The sequence below is a fragment of the Teleopsis dalmanni genome, chromosome 1 (genome assembly GCF_002237135.1).
Source record: "Teleopsis dalmanni isolate 2A chromosome 1, ASM223713v2, whole genome shotgun sequence".
In the NCBI taxonomy this organism is placed as follows: domain Eukaryota; kingdom Metazoa; phylum Arthropoda; class Insecta; order Diptera; family Diopsidae; genus Teleopsis; species Teleopsis dalmanni.
The window spans coordinates 146,920,737-146,940,811 of record NC_051846.1 but is presented as its reverse complement, the minus strand read 5'-3'; the positions used below and the strand labels follow the sequence as shown (position 1 = coordinate 146,940,811).

Sequence of the window (20,075 nt, the reverse complement as noted above, 5' to 3'; positions counted from 1 at the left end):
CAGTTTTTGCTACTATCAACTTTAAAATGAATTGTCACCGTCTGGATAAATGAATTAACTTAAAAGGTATAACACAATCGAACTTCCATTACTCGAACTTCTATAACTGGATCTAAAAAGAGTGCAACAGGGTTTTAGAGAGACAATTACATAAAATTCTGCTTCTATAAATCGAACTTCTATAATTCAAATTTCTCTATAACTCAAATAAAAATATTGTCAAGTGCCAATAGGAATATGGAAAAGTATATTCTATAAGTCGAATTTTTGTTTTAAGTTTAAATCTATTTTGGTGTTAGGGGAAGTCCATTTTATAGAACCAAATGTTTAATTTTTTCTTTCTGGCATTTCCGCCGAATGTGACCTTTAAATTGCAACCGCTTGATCAGGGAGTAGTTCAAAATTTAAAGTGTCACTATCGCAACAGAATTATAAAAGTAGCACTAAATAGTATAGAAGAAAACAAAAGGGCATGATATTACACTTATGGATGGCATAAATCATGGAATAAAAGCTTCAGATATTGATGTAAGTACTCCTTTAAAAAATCTGGATTTGGTCAATTTTCTACATGGGACAAACAGGACGACATATTCCTTTAGTTTTCTTGAATAACATTATGAATACCGTGAAATGATGTGAAAGTAAAGTAAAAGTAAAATAAATATAATAACTTTCAATGCTACTCTTAACGATTATATTGAGCTTGACAATAGAATTTGTATATCAAGCTTTCCTACACATAACGATATTATGGAGTATTAGAGCTCTAAATTAGTGGATTCGATTCTATGCGCAACGGAAAGTAACGATGAGGGTTCGGTGGATGAAATTGTTTATCAGCCTTCTAAGAATGAAGTAAAAGACTCTGTAGGCTTGTCCTACTTAATTTAATTCTTTATTTATTTATTAAAGCAAGAAATAATTACTAAATTTTGTGTGTTGAAATTACACGTGTCTATTGTTTTATTCTTAGATTTCCCAAACCGTAAAAAAAATGATAACCTTATTTTTACTCAATTAAAATATTATTAGTTTTTAAAAATTTTCTTTTATGGCCAACTCATCTTATTTTCAATAATTTACTTGTCCGAGTTTTCATGGCCAACCTATATCATTTTAAACATAAATGTGAATATGCAACCGCCACAACTCATTCACAATACTTATTTTTTATTTGCAAAAGATTGTTACTACAACTGAGACTTGGAATAAATTAGAACCTCTTTTCACTGAAAATGAAAAGAAAATTATTAGATTACAGCACTTCTGTGCTGTATTTGATTTCAAATAAATAAATAAAGATCTTAAAATGTGATTTTAGTTTCTTTCAAAAATACAAAAAAAAAAAAATTCTCTAACCACAAGTCTCCATAAGTCGAAGCTTTTCATTGCAAAATGGTACTTCGAGTTATGGAAGTTTGACTGTATATCACTCAGATAATGGGAGACCTTAAACAAGTTAAGTAACTGTTAAAATCATTTTACTGTTTAAGGTGGGGACGTCATATACGACTGGAACCAGTTTTTATTTGGAAAGAATAAAAGTTTTATAAACCATGAATCGTGATATTGTTATAAGATGATTAATTTGGACAAGTTTTTTATTCATTATAATAGATTATACAATATATACAAGTTTATTATAAATAAAAAATATATTATTTATTATATATTTATTATACGATTATTATACATAACAACCAATGATTAAAAATAGTTATAGAATAAGTTATTTTAACTAATTTTTCAGTTTGTTTCAAAAATATTTCTTTTTTATTATTTACAGATTTAAAGGTAAGTTCCGAACTGATATATATATATAACATATCATCTTAAGTTAATAACTTAAGATCAAAATGTTGAAGCGTGATTATGCGTTCTTATATTTTTTGACAATATTGAATTTAAAGGAAGAACTAATCTTCAAGATGTAATATAAAGTTTAAAGTAAGGACTGTAGTTCCCAAACAAATAAATTTCCAGCCAATAACGAAGAAATCAACAAGATGTTATTAAGTAACAACTATAGGATTTGTAGATTAGGTCGAAAGCTACTTATTGAGAAATGCCAGTAATTTGATCCATTTCTAATTGATAACACGCATTAATTTTGGACTTCAAAGTTTATTATTTATGCTTATAGAAATTCAAGTATGTTAGGAAATTTCACAGTTTCATAGGATAAGAGCGGGACAGTAGCGAATAATAACAAATGTTGAGGCTCTTGTTACAAGATACAGACTGATATAGCTTAAAGCTGAGAAAGAAAATGAGATGGGTTGCTAATGTCGCTTTAGTTATTACACGTAAATTATGCTTCGTAATTTACCACTTGGAAGAAGTAGCGTCTTTGTATCTGATAGATCAGTTCAATTAAGTATTATTTTTAGAGTAAGATTTACTTTATTATATATATAGGTATGGACTTTATATCCACTGCATTCTTTTGACATATTGAAACACTTCAATCATTTAGTTAGGAAGTGGATTAAATCTAATTAATGAAAGCATACTGGAATAAGCTGAAGTGTGAATCAGCTTTTGTCTTCTTCCATTCTGAGAACCAAAAATGGAAATGGAAAGCAGATTTTAGAATGTAAATCAACTCTCTTCTTGACTTTTATATTTGCATATTTAAAAGGCAACACGTCGCAGGGTTTTACCTCCACGCCATAATGTTCATATATAAAAAAAGTTTCCTCGCTGTAAAATTAGAATAAAAAAGGGAAAAATAACAGCAACAATAACATCCACATCATCATCATCAGGATTGAGTAGTAGCAGCTGTTTTCAGCTCTTCAGGTCATTACAAAGTTTAAAACGTTTTCATTTTTTCCGGTTGGCACTGCCTCGGTTTAGCCACGGCAAGATTGTAAATTTACTAAGCACGATGCTTAACTTTTAACATTTTTATGTGCGCTTCCGATGGTGTTTGTGCGAATCCAAAGTCAAAATATAAAGTAGTAATACTGGAGAGAAAGCACCACAAAAAATCCTGTAACCAACATAACCGTGCGCTCGCGTCTCCTCCGGAAGTCGGTACACTTTAAACTGATTTTGTGGTTTTTATGAGGTTGAAGTAGGATAAGAACGTTAAAGGAAGTATGGCATAAGCGAATATTGCAAATGCGATTACATAAGCAAAAGTTAAAGGTAACGTGAAAGGATGTAATCATCATAATAATTATCAGCGTCTCATCTCATCGCACAACAAATTCACGAAATTCGGTTGAAGTGTCCTTAACTTTTGGTTGTGGTTTAGTTTAATTTTCGCCAGTGGCTGAGAATTTAAAATGTCAGCCTAAACTTAGGCCGGCTGTGTTGGAAAATAGGTTTTTAGTGGCTTTAAGCGTATGATTGCGTGATGATATGAATTATTTAGTGGCATTTTTGTGAGGCTGTCATCAAGGTAATTCAGCAGTAAATTGCTGTAGAGTAGTTGCTCATTTTATTACTGATGAGAAAAACTAAGTAATGCATTTTCTACGCACTCCAGACTGTATGCTTTACCCATTACTGCTATAGTTTTATTAAAACTAACTCCAAGATAAACATATGAATCTTTATAGTAAACATTACACAATTTAAATAATTATAAAATTTAAATAGTGGTGAATTTATATAATACTTCTCTAATGACAATTTAATTATAATATTTCTATATAATATTTTAGATGATTTATTTCGATTTTCAAATCAATTTCCGAAAACACTGAAATAACCACAAGAATGTAGGTTAGGTTGAGTTATACTGGCGATTTTAAGGATCCACTTAGCTCTATTCGTCCATTGTGCGACCATATAAGAACGTCTGAGGTTTTAAAACCACATTCAACCTTTGACAAAGCCTAAAACGCTTTGTAAAAATAGGTCCGAGTCAGGTCAAGATCTTCAAAAAAGGAACCTCTTAAAAGACTTGATTGGCACCAAAGAATGTACGGCAGTCAAAAAACATTAAAAACAAAAAACAGACACAAAAAATATACCTAGGAACGTTTTTCAATAAATCATTGAAAATTGTATTTTCACAAATTGGGGTGGATTTGATGATTTCAAAATATATTTTGTTTTTATTATTGTTTTTTTTAAAGAATTAATTTCTGCACTGTAGTATCACTTTATTACTTTTCACACAAATTGAAGAAATACATTGTTTTTAATATCCATATTAAAAAGTAAATATAATTCTCATTCACTTAAGATAATCATTATTATAAATGGTTTTTGAGTATTATCTTAACTTTGATTACGTTTAATGACAATTATTGGTTGAAATGACAAATCATATCCGTCCAGCTAATTTGGGATTAGTTAGCTAAGATGGTGCATTTTGAATTACACCGAAGTTGGACTGCGGAGTTATTGGGTTTTAAGGTGTTTTGGGTATAGTAACAATAGTAAGATTTTAAATTCTGAATTAATTATTATGCATACACAGAAAAAGTATTGGAAACTGATTAAAATAACAACCCAAAAAAAATTGATTTATGAATCTTTAGAATCTAGAGTATTAATATTCATTTTGCGGGAAAAATAAACATAAAACTCTACATAAAAAAATTTTTTGTAATGTCCAAAATTTTTGGAACATTTGTTTTTTTTTTTTAGTAGGATTTTTTTACAAAAGTCAAGAAAAGAATTATTTATTTTTTAAGAGAGCATATTGTTTTTAATATCCATATTAAAATTAAAATGTAATTCATATTTTAACTATTTTAAGGTAACTTTTACTATATGTTGCTTTGAGCACGGTTGCCACTTGAAAATTTTTTTCTGTACCAAAATTGGTTTAAAAAGGTACCATTTCTGTAAAAAAAGGTCCAAAATTTTTTTGGACTTTTTTGTTTTTTCGTTCTGTGTTTTTCATAGTGTTATAAATGAACAAAATATAAAATAGTGCAAAGTTGAATTTATAAAAAAAATTATTTGGAAATATCCACAATAAAGTTGGGTCGTCAAAAATGTACCATTTTTTGAACATGAGTACCAAACGAAAAAAAAAGTACCAATTTTGGTACTAAAGTACCATAAGTGGCAACCGTGGCTTTGAGTATGATATTGAATTTGATTATGTTTAATGTGAAATATGGATTGAATTAACAAATCAAATTCGTCTAGTCGAATGGTGCATAAGTTAGATAAGACCATGCATTTTAAATTAGGGTGTGGAGTAATTGGGCCTTTAGTTAGTTTGCTAAAGGTACAAAATTCTAAAAAAGGATTATTTTCTGCATTGCACCACTTCACTACCTTTCATACTTAAAATATAATTCCCAATTATTGGAGATACGCTATAAGAAATCTGTGAATATGTGAAGCAAATTTAAGAATATGGTTGATGCGAATTGTTGGATTGCTAATAACTACACACACGGTTGCCACTTGAAAATTTTTTTCTGTACCAAAATTGGTTTAAATTGGTTTTTTTCTGTAAAAAAAGGTCCAAAAATTGACCTTTTTGTTTCTTCGTTCTGTGTTTTTTATAGTGTTATAAATGAACAAAATATAAAATAGTGCAAAGTTGCATTTATAAAAAAAATTAATTGGAAATATCCACAATAAAGTTGGGTCGTCAAAAATGTACCATTTTTTGAACATGAGTACCAAACGAAAAAAAAAGTTCCAATTTTGGTACTAAAGTACCATAAGTGGCAACCGTGGCTATAAGAAATCTGTGAACATGTGAAGCAAATTTAAGGATATGGTTGATGCGAATTGTAATAACTACACATTCATATTGTCAAATATAGTGATAGTGATGATAGCAGAGATAGTTGTGATAGAAGTGATAGAAATACAAATATATATGTGTGATGTGATGTCATAGCTTAAATGTAATTGATATAGATTTGATACTGTTGTTGTCAGTTGGATGGTTAAGGTTCCGTTAAAGACTGAAAGGGACCCTAAAGTATAAAGAATTCAAAATTTTTAATGAAAATGCCTTTAAATTCACTTTTTCATGCATGTCTGCTTATTGTTGGTAAACTTTAAATTACTTTAAGCTTGTTTCTTTATTGCAGCCAAAAATAAAACTTTTAATCACAAAACTTTTAGCAGAGCATGTGAACAGAAACAATGAAGCTAAGAAAGGAAATACTTCTTTATCCCTTCCCCCTTTGTTGTTTTGTTTGGTTTTCATTTCTTGTGTCGAAAGTACTTTTGAAGAGTTGAAATGACCAAAACAGCAGATTCAAGTTGGCAACACGAAAAAAAAAGAAAAAAAATTGGTGAAGCAGTGCTGCCACTTTGCTGCACGCCACTTAAACCGCCACTGCTGCAATATGCCACAAAAAAAAAAAATTCAAACTGAAGAATGAAAATGAAAATCAAATTCACAACATAAAGAAAACAAAAAAAGAAAATGGAAAATAAAAAGAAAATAAATGCAAAGAATTTTTCTAAAACAGTGAAATTTTAATTGCGTGAAAAAGTTGAAGTTAAGTTGAATTGCTGATAGAAATTTGGATTTAGCCAATGGGAACCATGTCAAAAAAGCACCGGTCGGTGCAAAACTTCCCAAAACTATCACAATCGTGAGAATTCCAGTAGCGCTTTGCATTGTAACCGCTGCCATGCGGTTGAATGTTGTTCATCTGCGAAATAACCTTAGCTATTGTACGGATACTTGGCTGCATCAGCATTGGATTCTCTTGAATTCCCGTACTGCACTAAATAACACGTAACAGAATTGCGTTTCCGTAAGTGACAGCTGACTGTCACGGTAAGACAATGGAAGTTTGGGGTTCACCATTGGCTATGGTTAACGCGTTTGAATTGCTGCCGGTTGACGTCCACACACCTCTGTTTAAACATAGGAAAACAAACATTTCTCTGGTAGATTATATAGATTATATGCTTTTAATTTAGCAAAGCGAGTAAAGCAGTGGTACTTATTCCATTGTTAATATTTTTGAAATTACTTTATAAATTAGTTAATATATTTCAAAATATGTTTCAGTATGTATTATTCATATTGCATAATTTATTTCTTATTTAATCCTATTAAGTTATTGTGTTCTTTAAATGTCCTTCACGATATTGCTTTTGTTTAAATATTAATTTAATTTCTGCAACTACTGACAGAAAAGTTTTGCAACCTCGTTTTTTGCACCAATTTAGTACGTTTTTACACCAAAAACACAATAAAGTAAAATGGTTTTGTGTGCTCACAAACAACAAAAGCCCCGACTTCATGCATATTCAAAAATAAGGGGAATAACTAATACTATATATATATAAAAAAACATACTAAAAAATTGCTAACAAGTAATCTAATCGCAAATGTTTGTAAATTTAATTTTTGTTTGTCTTTTGCAACTCCGCGAACAATAGCTCAGTATATCCTCCAGCAACGCGGAGCTGCGGGTTTCTTTGTTTAATACTCCCGTTCTAAAAAATAGAGCTCACTGTTTGTAGTTAATGTCGAAAATTTTGAAAAGATATTTGAAATATTGAATTGGTTGAACTTACTTGATTACATTCGTAATAAAACTTTCGAAAGTAACCGAGTTGAGGAGGAACACATAAAAAGTTTTTAACTGAATTTCACGGAAATATGCGTTCACTCAAAGACAACAACAATCCAAACAATCCAAACGTGCAGTGAAAGGGTAATCAGAAATTTAAATATCTTTAAATTACTCACAATTATTGAAGGATTCAGGGAAGATACAGGCGATTTATAAATGTAGATATGATACAGATTTTTTGTATTAAGGGAATTGTAATTTAGTTGATTTCACATCCACATTTATGAGTAAAAAAAAAATGTAATGATATACCATTAAGTACTATCAATACATATGGCTGAACCCAAATAGACACAAATGGACTTATTTTAATTTAAAATAAAATAAAACAATTCAAAATTAAAAAAAACTATTTCAAATATAGTAAAACAGCTACATATATAGAAACAAACAGAATCTTCAAACAAACCACAAACATAATATCAGAAGGAATTAAATAAAAATATGGCATTTAGGCTTAGATCAACTAATAGAATATTTAGCATATAAAGCCGATTTAATATCTTGTGTGATAAAATCCTTCAATAAAAATGTACAAATCTAATGTACTAATCTTGTAACTGAATAGTATTATATCAAACATATATATACATATATATATGTATATTTATATTAAATTCATAACATGTAAGAAAATTATAATAAACATATAGAACCCAAATTCTTAACAGAATGAGAATTATAATTTGGTTAGTGCCAAATTCATTTATGAATAGCAAAAATGTAATGATGTACTCTAAACTACAATCAGTACATTTGACTGAGGCTAAATGGAAACATATGACGTTATTTTCATTTAAAATGAAACATTTGAAAGTAAAAACAATAAAGAATTGTTGTTGTTTATAAGTAACTGACATACTGTAACTTAGATTATGTATTTAATGGTATTTGATAACAATGGTATTTGATGATCTAAACAGAATATTTGGTAATCAGACCAATCTTTCATAAATAAAATCTTTTTTTGTATGAGTTTAGTTTGAGAAATATTTAAGCAAGTTGTCAGCTAGATACTTGAACCTTAACTGTGTGGCAAAGCACGTATTCGTTCTGTCATTATTCAGGTTTTCAAAGCTAAAGTCTTTGTAAGTAGGCAAACATATATACATATATATATAGTCAAAACTAAAAATTGGTTTAGTTATGCATCAATTAAGTAAGTACAAGGGCTCAAGCGTAAGTTTTTGTAGAATAAAACGTATCTCAAATAAAACAAGAGCTTTAGGTGGAATATGCACCAACGACTGGAATGTCTTAAATGTTTTTTAACTAGTTTCATTGTGGTCATATAAAAACTAATTATATGTGGTATGTAATATTTATAATTTGTTGAAGGAAGTTTAGTTGCACTATATTGATTGATAGCATCTTAAATATACATGTTCATTCAAATTGTAAAACCATCTCCATATGATTAACTTGGTCAAACGTTGAACGCCGAATATTATTTGAGAGCTGCATAACAAAGATTGTAGCCAGTATTCGAAGAAATCGATCGAAATATCGCGCACTGCAAAATTAGTTTCTGTTGCAAGATAAGCCTCCGTAATACAAAGTACCATGATACGTGAGTTGTAGACCAAATAACGTAACATTGTTATCGATCTAGTCAACTAGTCAAGTTGAAATTAACCAAAGGGTTTTGATTAACTACCAGAGACAATTTATTAAACTGGTTTGATTTTATGAGACTGCTGACTATTCTCCAAACTGAAATTAATCAAAGGGTGTCGATCAATATATTAAACATAATATCAGCCACTGTTCAATTTATTGTTCTTGGAAGAAGTTTGTTGACTAGGAAGAAAATTATTTTCAATGGAGAATAATAAAAATTCAAGTAATTAAAAATCGCATTGAGTGGTTCTATTTTCAATAATTATTATTTAAAGGACAGTCTAATAGGATAGAGAAAAATAATATGGTTTTGTTTTTGAAGTGGCTCAAAATTATAATGATTATTAATGATATAATAACAATTCATATTATAATATTATAATAATAACTTTAACATAATTATAATAAAAATAATGATTAATTTTTCTAGAATAATTTTTTTTTACAAGTGATGGCAAATTCAAGAGAAATAGCTTAGTCCAGTAATCAACAACAAATTAGACAGTAAAAAATCACCCGGATATAAAAACATATCACCTATAATCAGTGAATTTTTGAAATAATTATCAATTTTATATCTCTATAATGAGAAAAGTAGTGAAGTTTTAGCAAATAAAAAACTGGACTTCTGGTTCAAAAGAAAAAAAATATATCGATTCGGTTCCGATTTTCATTCCTGCAAAAATATTGGTTTCTTCCGATTTGCGGTTCCCTGTTAAAAAACCCTGTTAAGCTTGCTTAAAATTAAAATATTGCCCACTGGTAGATTACAGCTGACGGCAGCGCTGTTGCATTTGGAGTAACTGCGCGGGAAATTCGAAAAGTCACTGACTTATCAAACCGCCCTCGTATTTAATTAAGTTGTTTGAATTTACTTATTTTAAATAGTATGATTTTACCATATTTATAGAATTGTTTAAGATTTTGAACTTAATTTAAAAACATTTTTACTTACCTATATTCGTGGGACATAAAGAACGTTCCGCGTATATTGCAGCCATTAGGATTTTTGCGTTTTCCATTAAATATTTTCTGATAATGATCATAGTTATTCAAGTTGACGGCACCATCAAATGTCAGCATAATAATTTGTGGAATCTATAAGAAGAATATGAAGCTCTTATTCAGTATTTATCATAAGTATTTATATCAATTTATATCAATTTCAATTCATTTATGTCAATAGCACTTTTAAATTGTGCAATGCAGTTTCTAGTAAAATTTCAAACTACGCAAATGATTAAACGGAGAGCAGATTTTAATGGCAAATTCTATTAAGAATTATCAATATAAATTCGAATTTAATATTGAAAATACTTAATTTTTATTCAACTTTATATACAAATTACTTAAAACTTTGAGAACACAAATGAAGCTTCATTTCAGTGTAATTACTCTCATATTATTTTTTATGGATATAGCATTGCGAAGGATGCAAACTTTTAATTCATTGCAATGCACTTATGATGGAATTAATGAAATCAAAGATATAAAGTATATCAGCTCATTAAAATGAAGATTTTTATGCTTTTAAATTCTTATTGAAAATTTTCCCATTATGGAAATTAACATAATATTTGCTAAATTAAATTTTTTCCTCCCATTGGTTTCATTGGTTTAAGTGGAGAAGAGCACTCGTATTTTAAAAATTATAAGACAAATCGCATCAATATTGAAATTACCATTAAACTGGGTCAAATGAGCATTAAGAACACCAACTAAACTAGACGAAAAATAAACTAAAACGGGGAAAAACCAATAATGCGCAATGTATTGGTGGCGCTTCAGTTTTCGATAAAGGACAAGGAAGTTTTTTGAAAGAAGACAGGCAGTTCGATGCTTGTTCTTCTTGTTTTCTGTTCATCATATTTTGTGGAATAAATTTTCTTATTATCCATTTTATTGCAGTGGAACATTTATTATAAAATTTCGCTATCCTGTTCCTTTTCAATATGAGCAGCGAAATCATTTCTAAAAATGAGTTTAGGACGACTAAAAAAGACTATGCAAAATTTTGAAAACTGTCAGGGAAGAATATAAAAAAACAATATTTTTTATATATTATATTTTAGGAAATTTATTTTTGTTCATTTTTTAAGAAAGTGCTGCGTTGCTCTTAGCGGTTGTCAATGTGGCATGAATTGAAGTTCGACCAGGCGTCGGACGCTTATAATTCTTCTGCATTGCATAATTTATGCAACGGAAACGTGCAACTCAGTTTCGTTTTCTTTTTTTTTTTTTCATTTTTCCAATATTTTCCGCACTTTTTTCTTTGACGTTATATGCAAATCGCACTATTCTGCAATACTTTGCTAAGTGTTCGGTTGAGTTTAATGGCGAATTTGTTTAATAATCCTCACTTACCGCATACAATAACCTTTAAGTGCAGTCGAACGATTTTAATTTTTTATATTGCTTTTAGGGTTTTCTATTGGATGTGCAATGGCTGTAGTCCATTTCTATTGTCATACGATACCATTTAATATTTGTTTGATTTGAAAATGCATTAACCGATGAAGGTCTTGATTATTGGATTGAACTGAAATCGATATTGTTATTCCTTTTGTCCTTAAGTGGATTGAACACGATGTCATTGTCATTGCATTTGTAAGTAGAAACAATGAAATCTGATTAAATTGTACACAACTTTGTTGGTTTGATGTTAGTGAGTGCGAATTTGTGATAATTTGCACAATTGTTTACAGCATACACTCCCTTGTTTTGCATTTCATATCAGTCGGGGAATATTGCAAATTATTTCGTGCTTGAAATGTGTTTCCATATACAACATGTGTACTTAGTTGATGCTGGAGGGAGACAATGCTAATGTGTACTATATAAATTGAGTAATTAATCCAGCGAACTATAAAATAGAAAGTATCAAATCGATTTGTAATGGAGAAGGTATTGGAATTAATTGTATCGCAAAATAGTAAGAAATTTAAATTAGGAACAGTAATTAAAAAACACATTGGAATATTGTATTTTTATATCAGAACTACAGATGCTGATTAAAAATAGATTCTCCTTTAATTGCGTTTAAGATATTAGGGATCTTCAAACACTATGGATATCAGAAACTGTTCTCAAAACATGGAAGGAATTAAACAAAATTCCTAAAAATTAACAAGAAACTGAAGAGGTATCTATCAACTATCACAAAAGTTTTAAATCAAATTATAAAATGAATTATTTTTGCCGAAAGCTACGCTTCTTATGACGACAAAGAAGCTATTTTATTTTCTCTTTACTATTCGAATCCTTCTAAATCAAATTATTTGACCGAATCAAATAAGTTTCCGACCAGAAAGATCCTGCGAGTATATGACAAATATCGTACATATAATTAATAAACACCAACAGAAAATAACGCGACATTATACATTATATTGGTTAATGTCTTTGTAGATTTTTCAAAAGTATTCATCACTCTCAAAAAAGAAATTATATGGTTACCGCTCACCGCCAGAGGTATTCCAACAAAAATTGTAAAAATGATTAAGGCATGCTATGAAGAATCAACCTGCTGCATATTACTCTGTGGACAATTTAGTGATACTTTTAAATGTAAAAGCGACGTTAAATTAAGGTATGCTTTCTCACCGCTGTTGTTTAGACCAAAAGTTTTAGATTTGGTTTTTGAGCCAGCAGAAATTGATAATGTTGGACTAAGCTGGTAGCTCAATAACTTTTTCTATTCTATCTAAGTGCTTGATTTCATATACAATTTCCTTACATCTATTTTGGCTATTCCTTTGACCTAGGAATAATATATCACATCAATGCCGAAGAAGTCGAAAAACACTATATATTTTCTTCACATATAGTGTTTTCTTTTGGCGTTTCTGATTTAGTTCTACTCTTCTATATTAAATCAGAAATATAGAATATATATATTCTATAGAAATATTCTTCTTCAACAGAAGAAGGAATTTTTTTCTTACTGGTTTAATTGTGAAACTGTTGGAATACCAGGTTCTCTATACTTTTTAAATATAGCACCTTTATTTTATTAATTTTATTTCATCTGAAAGTGATTATAAAATTATACTGATATATATATTTTTACCGAGATTATTTTTTATCTCTTTAATACTGGCGTGATTATCAAAGTGATAGAGCAATAGTTGCCTTTACACTTTTTAAAGCTAATCGCTACCTTCTTTCAAAACAGAGTATTTATACAAAACATGCTAATAAATTAAGATATATATAGTTTAACTGCTAAGTAAAGTTTTAAAATTTTTCCTAAAAACAACATTTTTATCAATATTTTTTAATATCCATATGTTTATCACTCCACAAAATTGTCTTATTGTCGTAATTGTTTTATTTTCTGATATGTTTTAATTTGTGGTAATTTTAAGAATCGTAATTGGGGATATTAGCAAACCATAACATAGGGTATGCTGAGCCCCTATACTCCAATAAGAGTTTAAGGAAAGAAAAAGAAGAAAATAGGAGAAAGAAGAAGATGAAGATGAAGAAAAAGAAAAGGAGAAAGAATAATAGGAAAAGGAGAAGAATAAAAAGAAGAAGAAGAAAAAGAAGTGGAAGATGATGAAGATACAGAAGACGAAAGAAGAAGATGCTCCTAACATTTCTCCTTCTTTTCCTAATAAAAAGAAGAAGAAGAAAAAGAAGTGGAAGATGATGAAGAATCAGATGAAGAAAAAAGAAGATGCTACCATCTACTGTTTTTGATATAGAAATCCTCTATCTTTAAACTTCTTATGCATACTTAATTTAATAGCTTATTGACTACTCTTCTCTTTACGATATTGTAAATTAAAAGCAACTTAATTAAGATTAGGAATATTATTTCAAAATCTGAAACTAATAGTTTATTTGTATCTATAAAATTGATTTCATCAAAATTACTATTTTTAACATTATTTGCACCGTATATGCACCACGAAATTGCTAATTATTGCCATAAATAACTCATCCTATAAAATAATTAAAAATTATTTCAAATTTGATGTAGAACTTTTGTTATTAGTAATTAAAAATGACAATCTAAATGTATAGCTTATGGGTGTAATATTTAAAGCTGCATCTGAAGTAGCTATTAAAATCCAAGTGTTTAGTTTTGGCTTCAAAGTCGAGAGTGTATGAAAGTATATTTTGTGGCTGTCAGTAGAACAGGATGTGGCGCAGATAACTCTTGACTACAAGTGCAGTTGCTTGTGATTCGCAGTAATTAATTGCATCTCATTTAACCACAAATCAGCGGTTAATTTGTGCACGAATTCGTAGGTTAGAGCCTTTGCAACATTAAGAATTAAGGATTGATATATATGGTATGCATTTGACGCTCAAGTCATTATGCAACCTTAGATGGTTTGCTAATATGCGTGAATGGTGGTGAATCTCTGTGCGGAATCGGCTTGTAATTGCATTAAATGCATGCACTGCAATTCAGGTGCAGTTTGCTTTGAATACTAATGTGCTCAGATGTGCACAAGTTTGTTAAGGGCTTAAGTAGTAACTGCTATTAATCGAGATTTGAATAGTTAATTGATTTAATGTATAGCATACGCTTTACTTATTTCACTTTTCATTTTACTGCAGTTTTAAATGAAATATTGCCCTAGCGTGTGGATATATAATGCACTTGACTAGTGTTCTCATGCAAATATGCTAAATTAAAAACATTTTAATTAAATTTGTTAATATTACAAAATATTTATATGTGTATTTCAAAGCAATGGTTTGCTGTAATTTAATATAAAATTTTCTGGTTTTTGTGCAGCAATTTATTGTAGAAGAATTTTGCTGGCACTCTTGCATATATCCAAATGCATAAATATTATTTATCTGCCATTTTTATTGTTGTTTGCATGCAACATTTTAATTAAGTTTTTATTTTATTTATTGACTGCAGTATTGGCATTTATTTCCATACATTAAATTCTCCACCATAACCAAATTCCAATCAATTTTCCACATAAAACTCAATTCTTTATAAAATGTCAATACTTTAAAGGGGGCAGAGGGGATTGTTTTTTGTTTTGAACTGATTTTGTTAGGAAAATATGTGCTATAAAAATAGTTTATTTTTTGGTTATATATCACAGCTTGACATTGATTTCCGTTGCATCTGTGCGATAGCATAAAAATGAATTTACTACTCCTATTTAGCATCCCACCAATTCATTTTTATGCAGAACACTGAAAGGACATACAAACTAAACGTTATGTCCTGGCTTATTTATAGTTTTGCAAATTTGCACTTATATGCAGTGTAAATATGTGAAGTAGACAGAGTATAAAGTATAGTTTTAGATATAAAGTTCTGTGTTCCAATGTTTCAGTTGTATTTCATTGTGTTATGTTGTGTTATGTTGTGTTATAACTAACCTGTTCGGCTTCTAAGCCACCGGGAATTTGTGTGCCATCCTTTGAGCAGAAGCAGTATGGAAGACGGCATTCTTCTGTATTGCACTTCTGTGCTGTGTCGGCCGGTGCATCTGTTATGGGAGACGGTGCTGAAAGTAAATAAAAAAAAGAAAAATAAATAGAAAAATTTAAATAAAAACTAAAACTAAAGTTAGACTAAAGTAATAAATAAATTAAAGTACAATATTTAAAACAATTTTCCAAATACTAACTTTTCATGTAACACAAACATCGATGTGGGTGACACGACAACAACACAATACTCGTTGTGTAGTGTTGTGTTGTGCTGTGTTATGTTGTGTAGTGTTGTGCCAGAAAATATTTTTGTCAAAATCATAATTTTGTGAGCAGTAAAAATTTGAAGTTAGCACAAGAAGTTAAAAGGCAAATTTGAAGACTTCAAATTAAAAACTTCTCCTCAAGCATTAAATTCAAATTTAAATATAAACAAAAATAAAAAAAAAATAAACAAAAAAATAAAAATAAAAATAAAAATAAAATAAATTTTAATTCAATAGCAGTTAAAAATGAAACTCAGTTCTGAACAATATTCGCATCATAACAATATCAACAAAGGCAGCAAGAAATCCTTTGTTTGCTTTGGCAAAAAATTGATATCAAAAAGTCAAACTCGAAATGCATTCTGTGCTTGAGCGATTCCAATCAATGGAAGTTGCCGTTCGCAAACGTTTTGTGAATTATGTGCGAAATTCGAGCAGCTCCCATATGCGAATACCTTGTGGAGTGTATGTGCTTTTTTCATTTTTATCATTTTTATTATTATTACTTTTATTATGTTTTTCTCCTTTCGAGATAAGTATCATTCGAACAGAATAAAAGATACATTTTTAGATCAATTGATGCATATATAGCACCTGATTTCAGTAAATCTCTGTTTAAGTGGATTAAACGTTTTTATGGCTTTCAAAGTGGATTGTTTTTCGTACCGGAAAAGTCATAACTTGAACGCTACTAGATGGTTAAATATTTTCTTTTTATTATTGTTGTTGTTTTTTGTAGTAAATAAAATATTAATAAATATCAAAATTTAATACATATATGAAAATAAAAAGCTTATAGTTAGTTATATTTGAAAATAATCATTTTATTCAATATATAGAACATATTATCAGATATAGTGGAGTATAAGATTTGTCAGATGTGGAGTGAAATTTTAAAAACTTTTCATTAACTAATTAAACTAATAATAATAATTAAACGAAATATTTGGCAGAAGTTTTGTTATATTTTACAATTCATTTTACAAATGTAAAGTTGCCAATTTGACATTTGTTATTAGACTATTTATTATTAGACTACTAATTCGGTAGTAGAACTGTAGGTTTAATTCCTTTAAGTACCCTCTGCAGGCCAGATATATTAGTCAGATGGTGGGTTGTCTCGTTTGGGTGCTGATGTAACCGTTCTTGGTGCTTTACCGCAAACTTTTGTATTATTGCATCTACAGATTCGATCTTAAAGCCCCGATGGAGGTTAGTATTCCTAATAAACTACAAACCGTTCACTAAATTTCTTAAAAATTTTATTTGGAAATTTTGGTTGATTTGAACGGTCGATTTTGGTGCACATCTCCATAACTGGATGCCACACGTCTACACCAGAGACAAGACTTGTTTGTATATCACTGATATGTTGCTTAGAGAGATTTGTTGTTTAATTTGGCAGAAGTGAATAAAACTTACTGAAACTGATAGAATACGTTTTTATATGAGTATTTTGATTTGCCATAAGAAAGTATTCTAATGGGATTTATTCAACAACTGCTGTTTTAACAGTGAACCAGAAAACGAAACAGGAACTATTTACTCATCTACTTTAGGTTCTGATTTTTTATAGGGGGTCTATTTAACGACTATTCTTGTAACTGTAAATTATGAACGAAAGCAGGAAAATTATCATCATATAGTTAAGGTTTTGTCTTTCTTAGTGGGGTTATTCAACGAATACTGTAAATCAGAGGACGTGTCAGTAAATACCAATTATCTACTGCAGGTGTTAACTTTCATAATTTTCTGTTCGAAGTCTCTTTATGTAGTATAGGCACTATGCATTTCTTTTAAATAACTTATTGGTTTTTCTAAAATTAATTGGAGTATCGGAAGTAACAAAAATTTAAAACACATTATTTTGAACACGTTTTTTCAAATATCGGGCCGTAAAGTTGCAAATTTTTACGCAAATTACTGAAACAAAGAGTAGTGATGCCATCTGGCGATAACGTGTCGAACAAGTTGGGTCACAATGACGTCTATGTCTACTATCAATGGACTATTGTTCGACTATTGTCGGAATTATAAGCGGAAACGGGAAATTTTATGTATCTACTTTACGTTTAATTACGGTAGCGCTTTCTCTCCAATTAAGTTTACTGGCAGGAAATTTCACGAGTTGTCGTTCTATTGCGGAGAGATGCGCTACTGTTGTTAAACGGACGTCTTAGCTCTTTGGAATGGCAATTACTTTTTTCTATCAGAAGCTGTGTTATCATCTTCACTAGATGGATCTGGTTAAGTTTTAGAATGCCATTTTTTCTTGGAGGTAAATAAAGTCTGTAGTCACATTCTCTGTAACTATCCGGTTATGATCTAGGTTCGAAGTGAACTGCTAGGTCGAAAGTTCTATCTTCGCTTAAAATTAGAATGCCTTTAGCGCTGATGTTTTGGCTTTCGTTTGAAAGACGGAGGGTCTTTTGCTTAGTTAGGGCTGGTAAGCAGCCTATGGTAATCATAGTCGCAATGTTCCGCTTTGTGACTTTTCTATGAAATATATTTAAAAAGCAACAATCTGTATGCAGGATACTCGCGTTTATTTAAGCTTAAGCATTGCCAAAATTGATTTACGTCTATAATATATTTAGTTTTAGTTGGTGTATATTTAAATAATGTTCGACGAAGACTTAAATACAATAGTTTTATTTTAATAGTTGCTCTTTCAAAATAGTAAAAATATTTATAATCTGATATAAATCTGCGCTCTGAGTTATGTTTAATATATTTAACTAAAGGTATATGTTTAATGAGTATATGTTTAATGAAATAGAATACAAGTAAAGAAAGATATGTTCATAAAGATAGACAAAGAAATGTCTGAAGCTGCGTTCCTTCTTTCAAAAATATAATAATCTATAATATAATATAATAATCTATAATATAATAGATGTATTACATATGATATTAGATATTTAGGCTGTGTGTTCTGGACTATTTTAGCAGAATGAAGTGTAAGGAAACTAGTATTCCTCACTTCTATTGTTCCATGCTGGCCATGTTTATTCTCATATCAATATAAAGACAAGACTCTATTTATATTATTATATGTTTCTGAAATAAGCAATATATAACAAATAGGTTTGTTTACTCAGGTTAAACTTATCTTAGTTTAATAAAGGCCAGGTTTGAAATGATCTATGTGTAATTCCAATTCGTTTATCATTCTGTGAATTAAGTCAGAATATTATTCTGTGAATTAAGTCAGAATAATAAACGAATAAATGAGTTGGTACTACTAATACAAATATTAATATCAAAATAAGCGATGGATCTAAAATACTTAAGAATATAAATGGTAAAATTAACTAGCAGCTTGCAGCATTAATTATAATATTCATAATATGATAATATAATATATAATAAATTTCTATAGCACGATATGCAAGCTCTATAGTATTTTTTAGATCTCAGCCCACTATAGAAGATGTGGGAACATTAATATTGAGTATTTTTTGTGGAGTAATAATAAATATCAAAATACTTTACTTACTATTTCAGTTGTTGAAAAATTTTTTTATTTATAAACTTTTGTAAGAAATGAATTTTATTTGAAGTTAAAATTTGCTGCTGAAAAATATAAATTTTCAAGAAAAAAAAATATTTTTATTTGAGGTAAAAATAGTTTGTATGAAACGAAGCTAAATACTTGTTTACGAGGAACGAAAAAATGTATATGAAAAAATAGTCCTGAATAGTTGTAAATAAAAACTAAAAAAAAAAAAATAACCTAAAGAAGTAAACAAGATTTTTGTAAGAGAAATGGGATAAGCGGTTTAACAATTTTCGAAGTATCTCAGACCATCGAGTTTAGTTGCTCAGGCGTGTAATCAGAAAAAAATTAGAATTGTATAATTAAACGAAGTGAGCCATAAAATACCATAGAAAATATTCAGAATTTGATGGAAGTAATAGATACATAAGATTAAACAAATACTTTGTTTAGAGGAAACCATTTTGCAGGTTCTTTTCAATTAAAAGCAATTCCTAAAACATTTGAATTTTTAATATTATATAACAAGAATAATACAAAACTTAAATATAAAATTTTACATCTTAGATATAAATTTTTTTCTGCTGTCATTAGAGCATTTAATTTTATTTTATTTTATTTTTTCTATTTCATTTATCAATAGAGTTCATCATTTTGTAAATAGAAGCCTTTCAAAAATGTTTTTAAATACTTGCCATATTTTCTGTTCAGGAAGTCTCACAAAAAATATGAAATCAT

General features: G+C 29.2%; 1 protein-coding gene across 1 annotated transcript in view; it reads right to left on the bottom strand.

Moving 5' to 3' along the window:
- Positions 1 to 20,075, bottom strand: part of LOC119669252 (chitin deacetylase 1) — a 65,817-nt gene that overhangs the window by 21,320 nt on the left and 24,422 nt on the right. Inside the window, exons 4-5 of the mRNA XM_038079079.1 lie at positions 15,519 to 15,646; positions 10,111 to 10,253 (exon numbers count right to left, since the gene is read on the bottom strand). Of these exons, the coding sequence (XP_037935007.1) occupies positions 10,111 to 10,253; positions 15,519 to 15,646 (271 nt within the window). The remainder of the gene's footprint in view (positions 1 to 10,110; positions 10,254 to 15,518; positions 15,647 to 20,075) is intronic.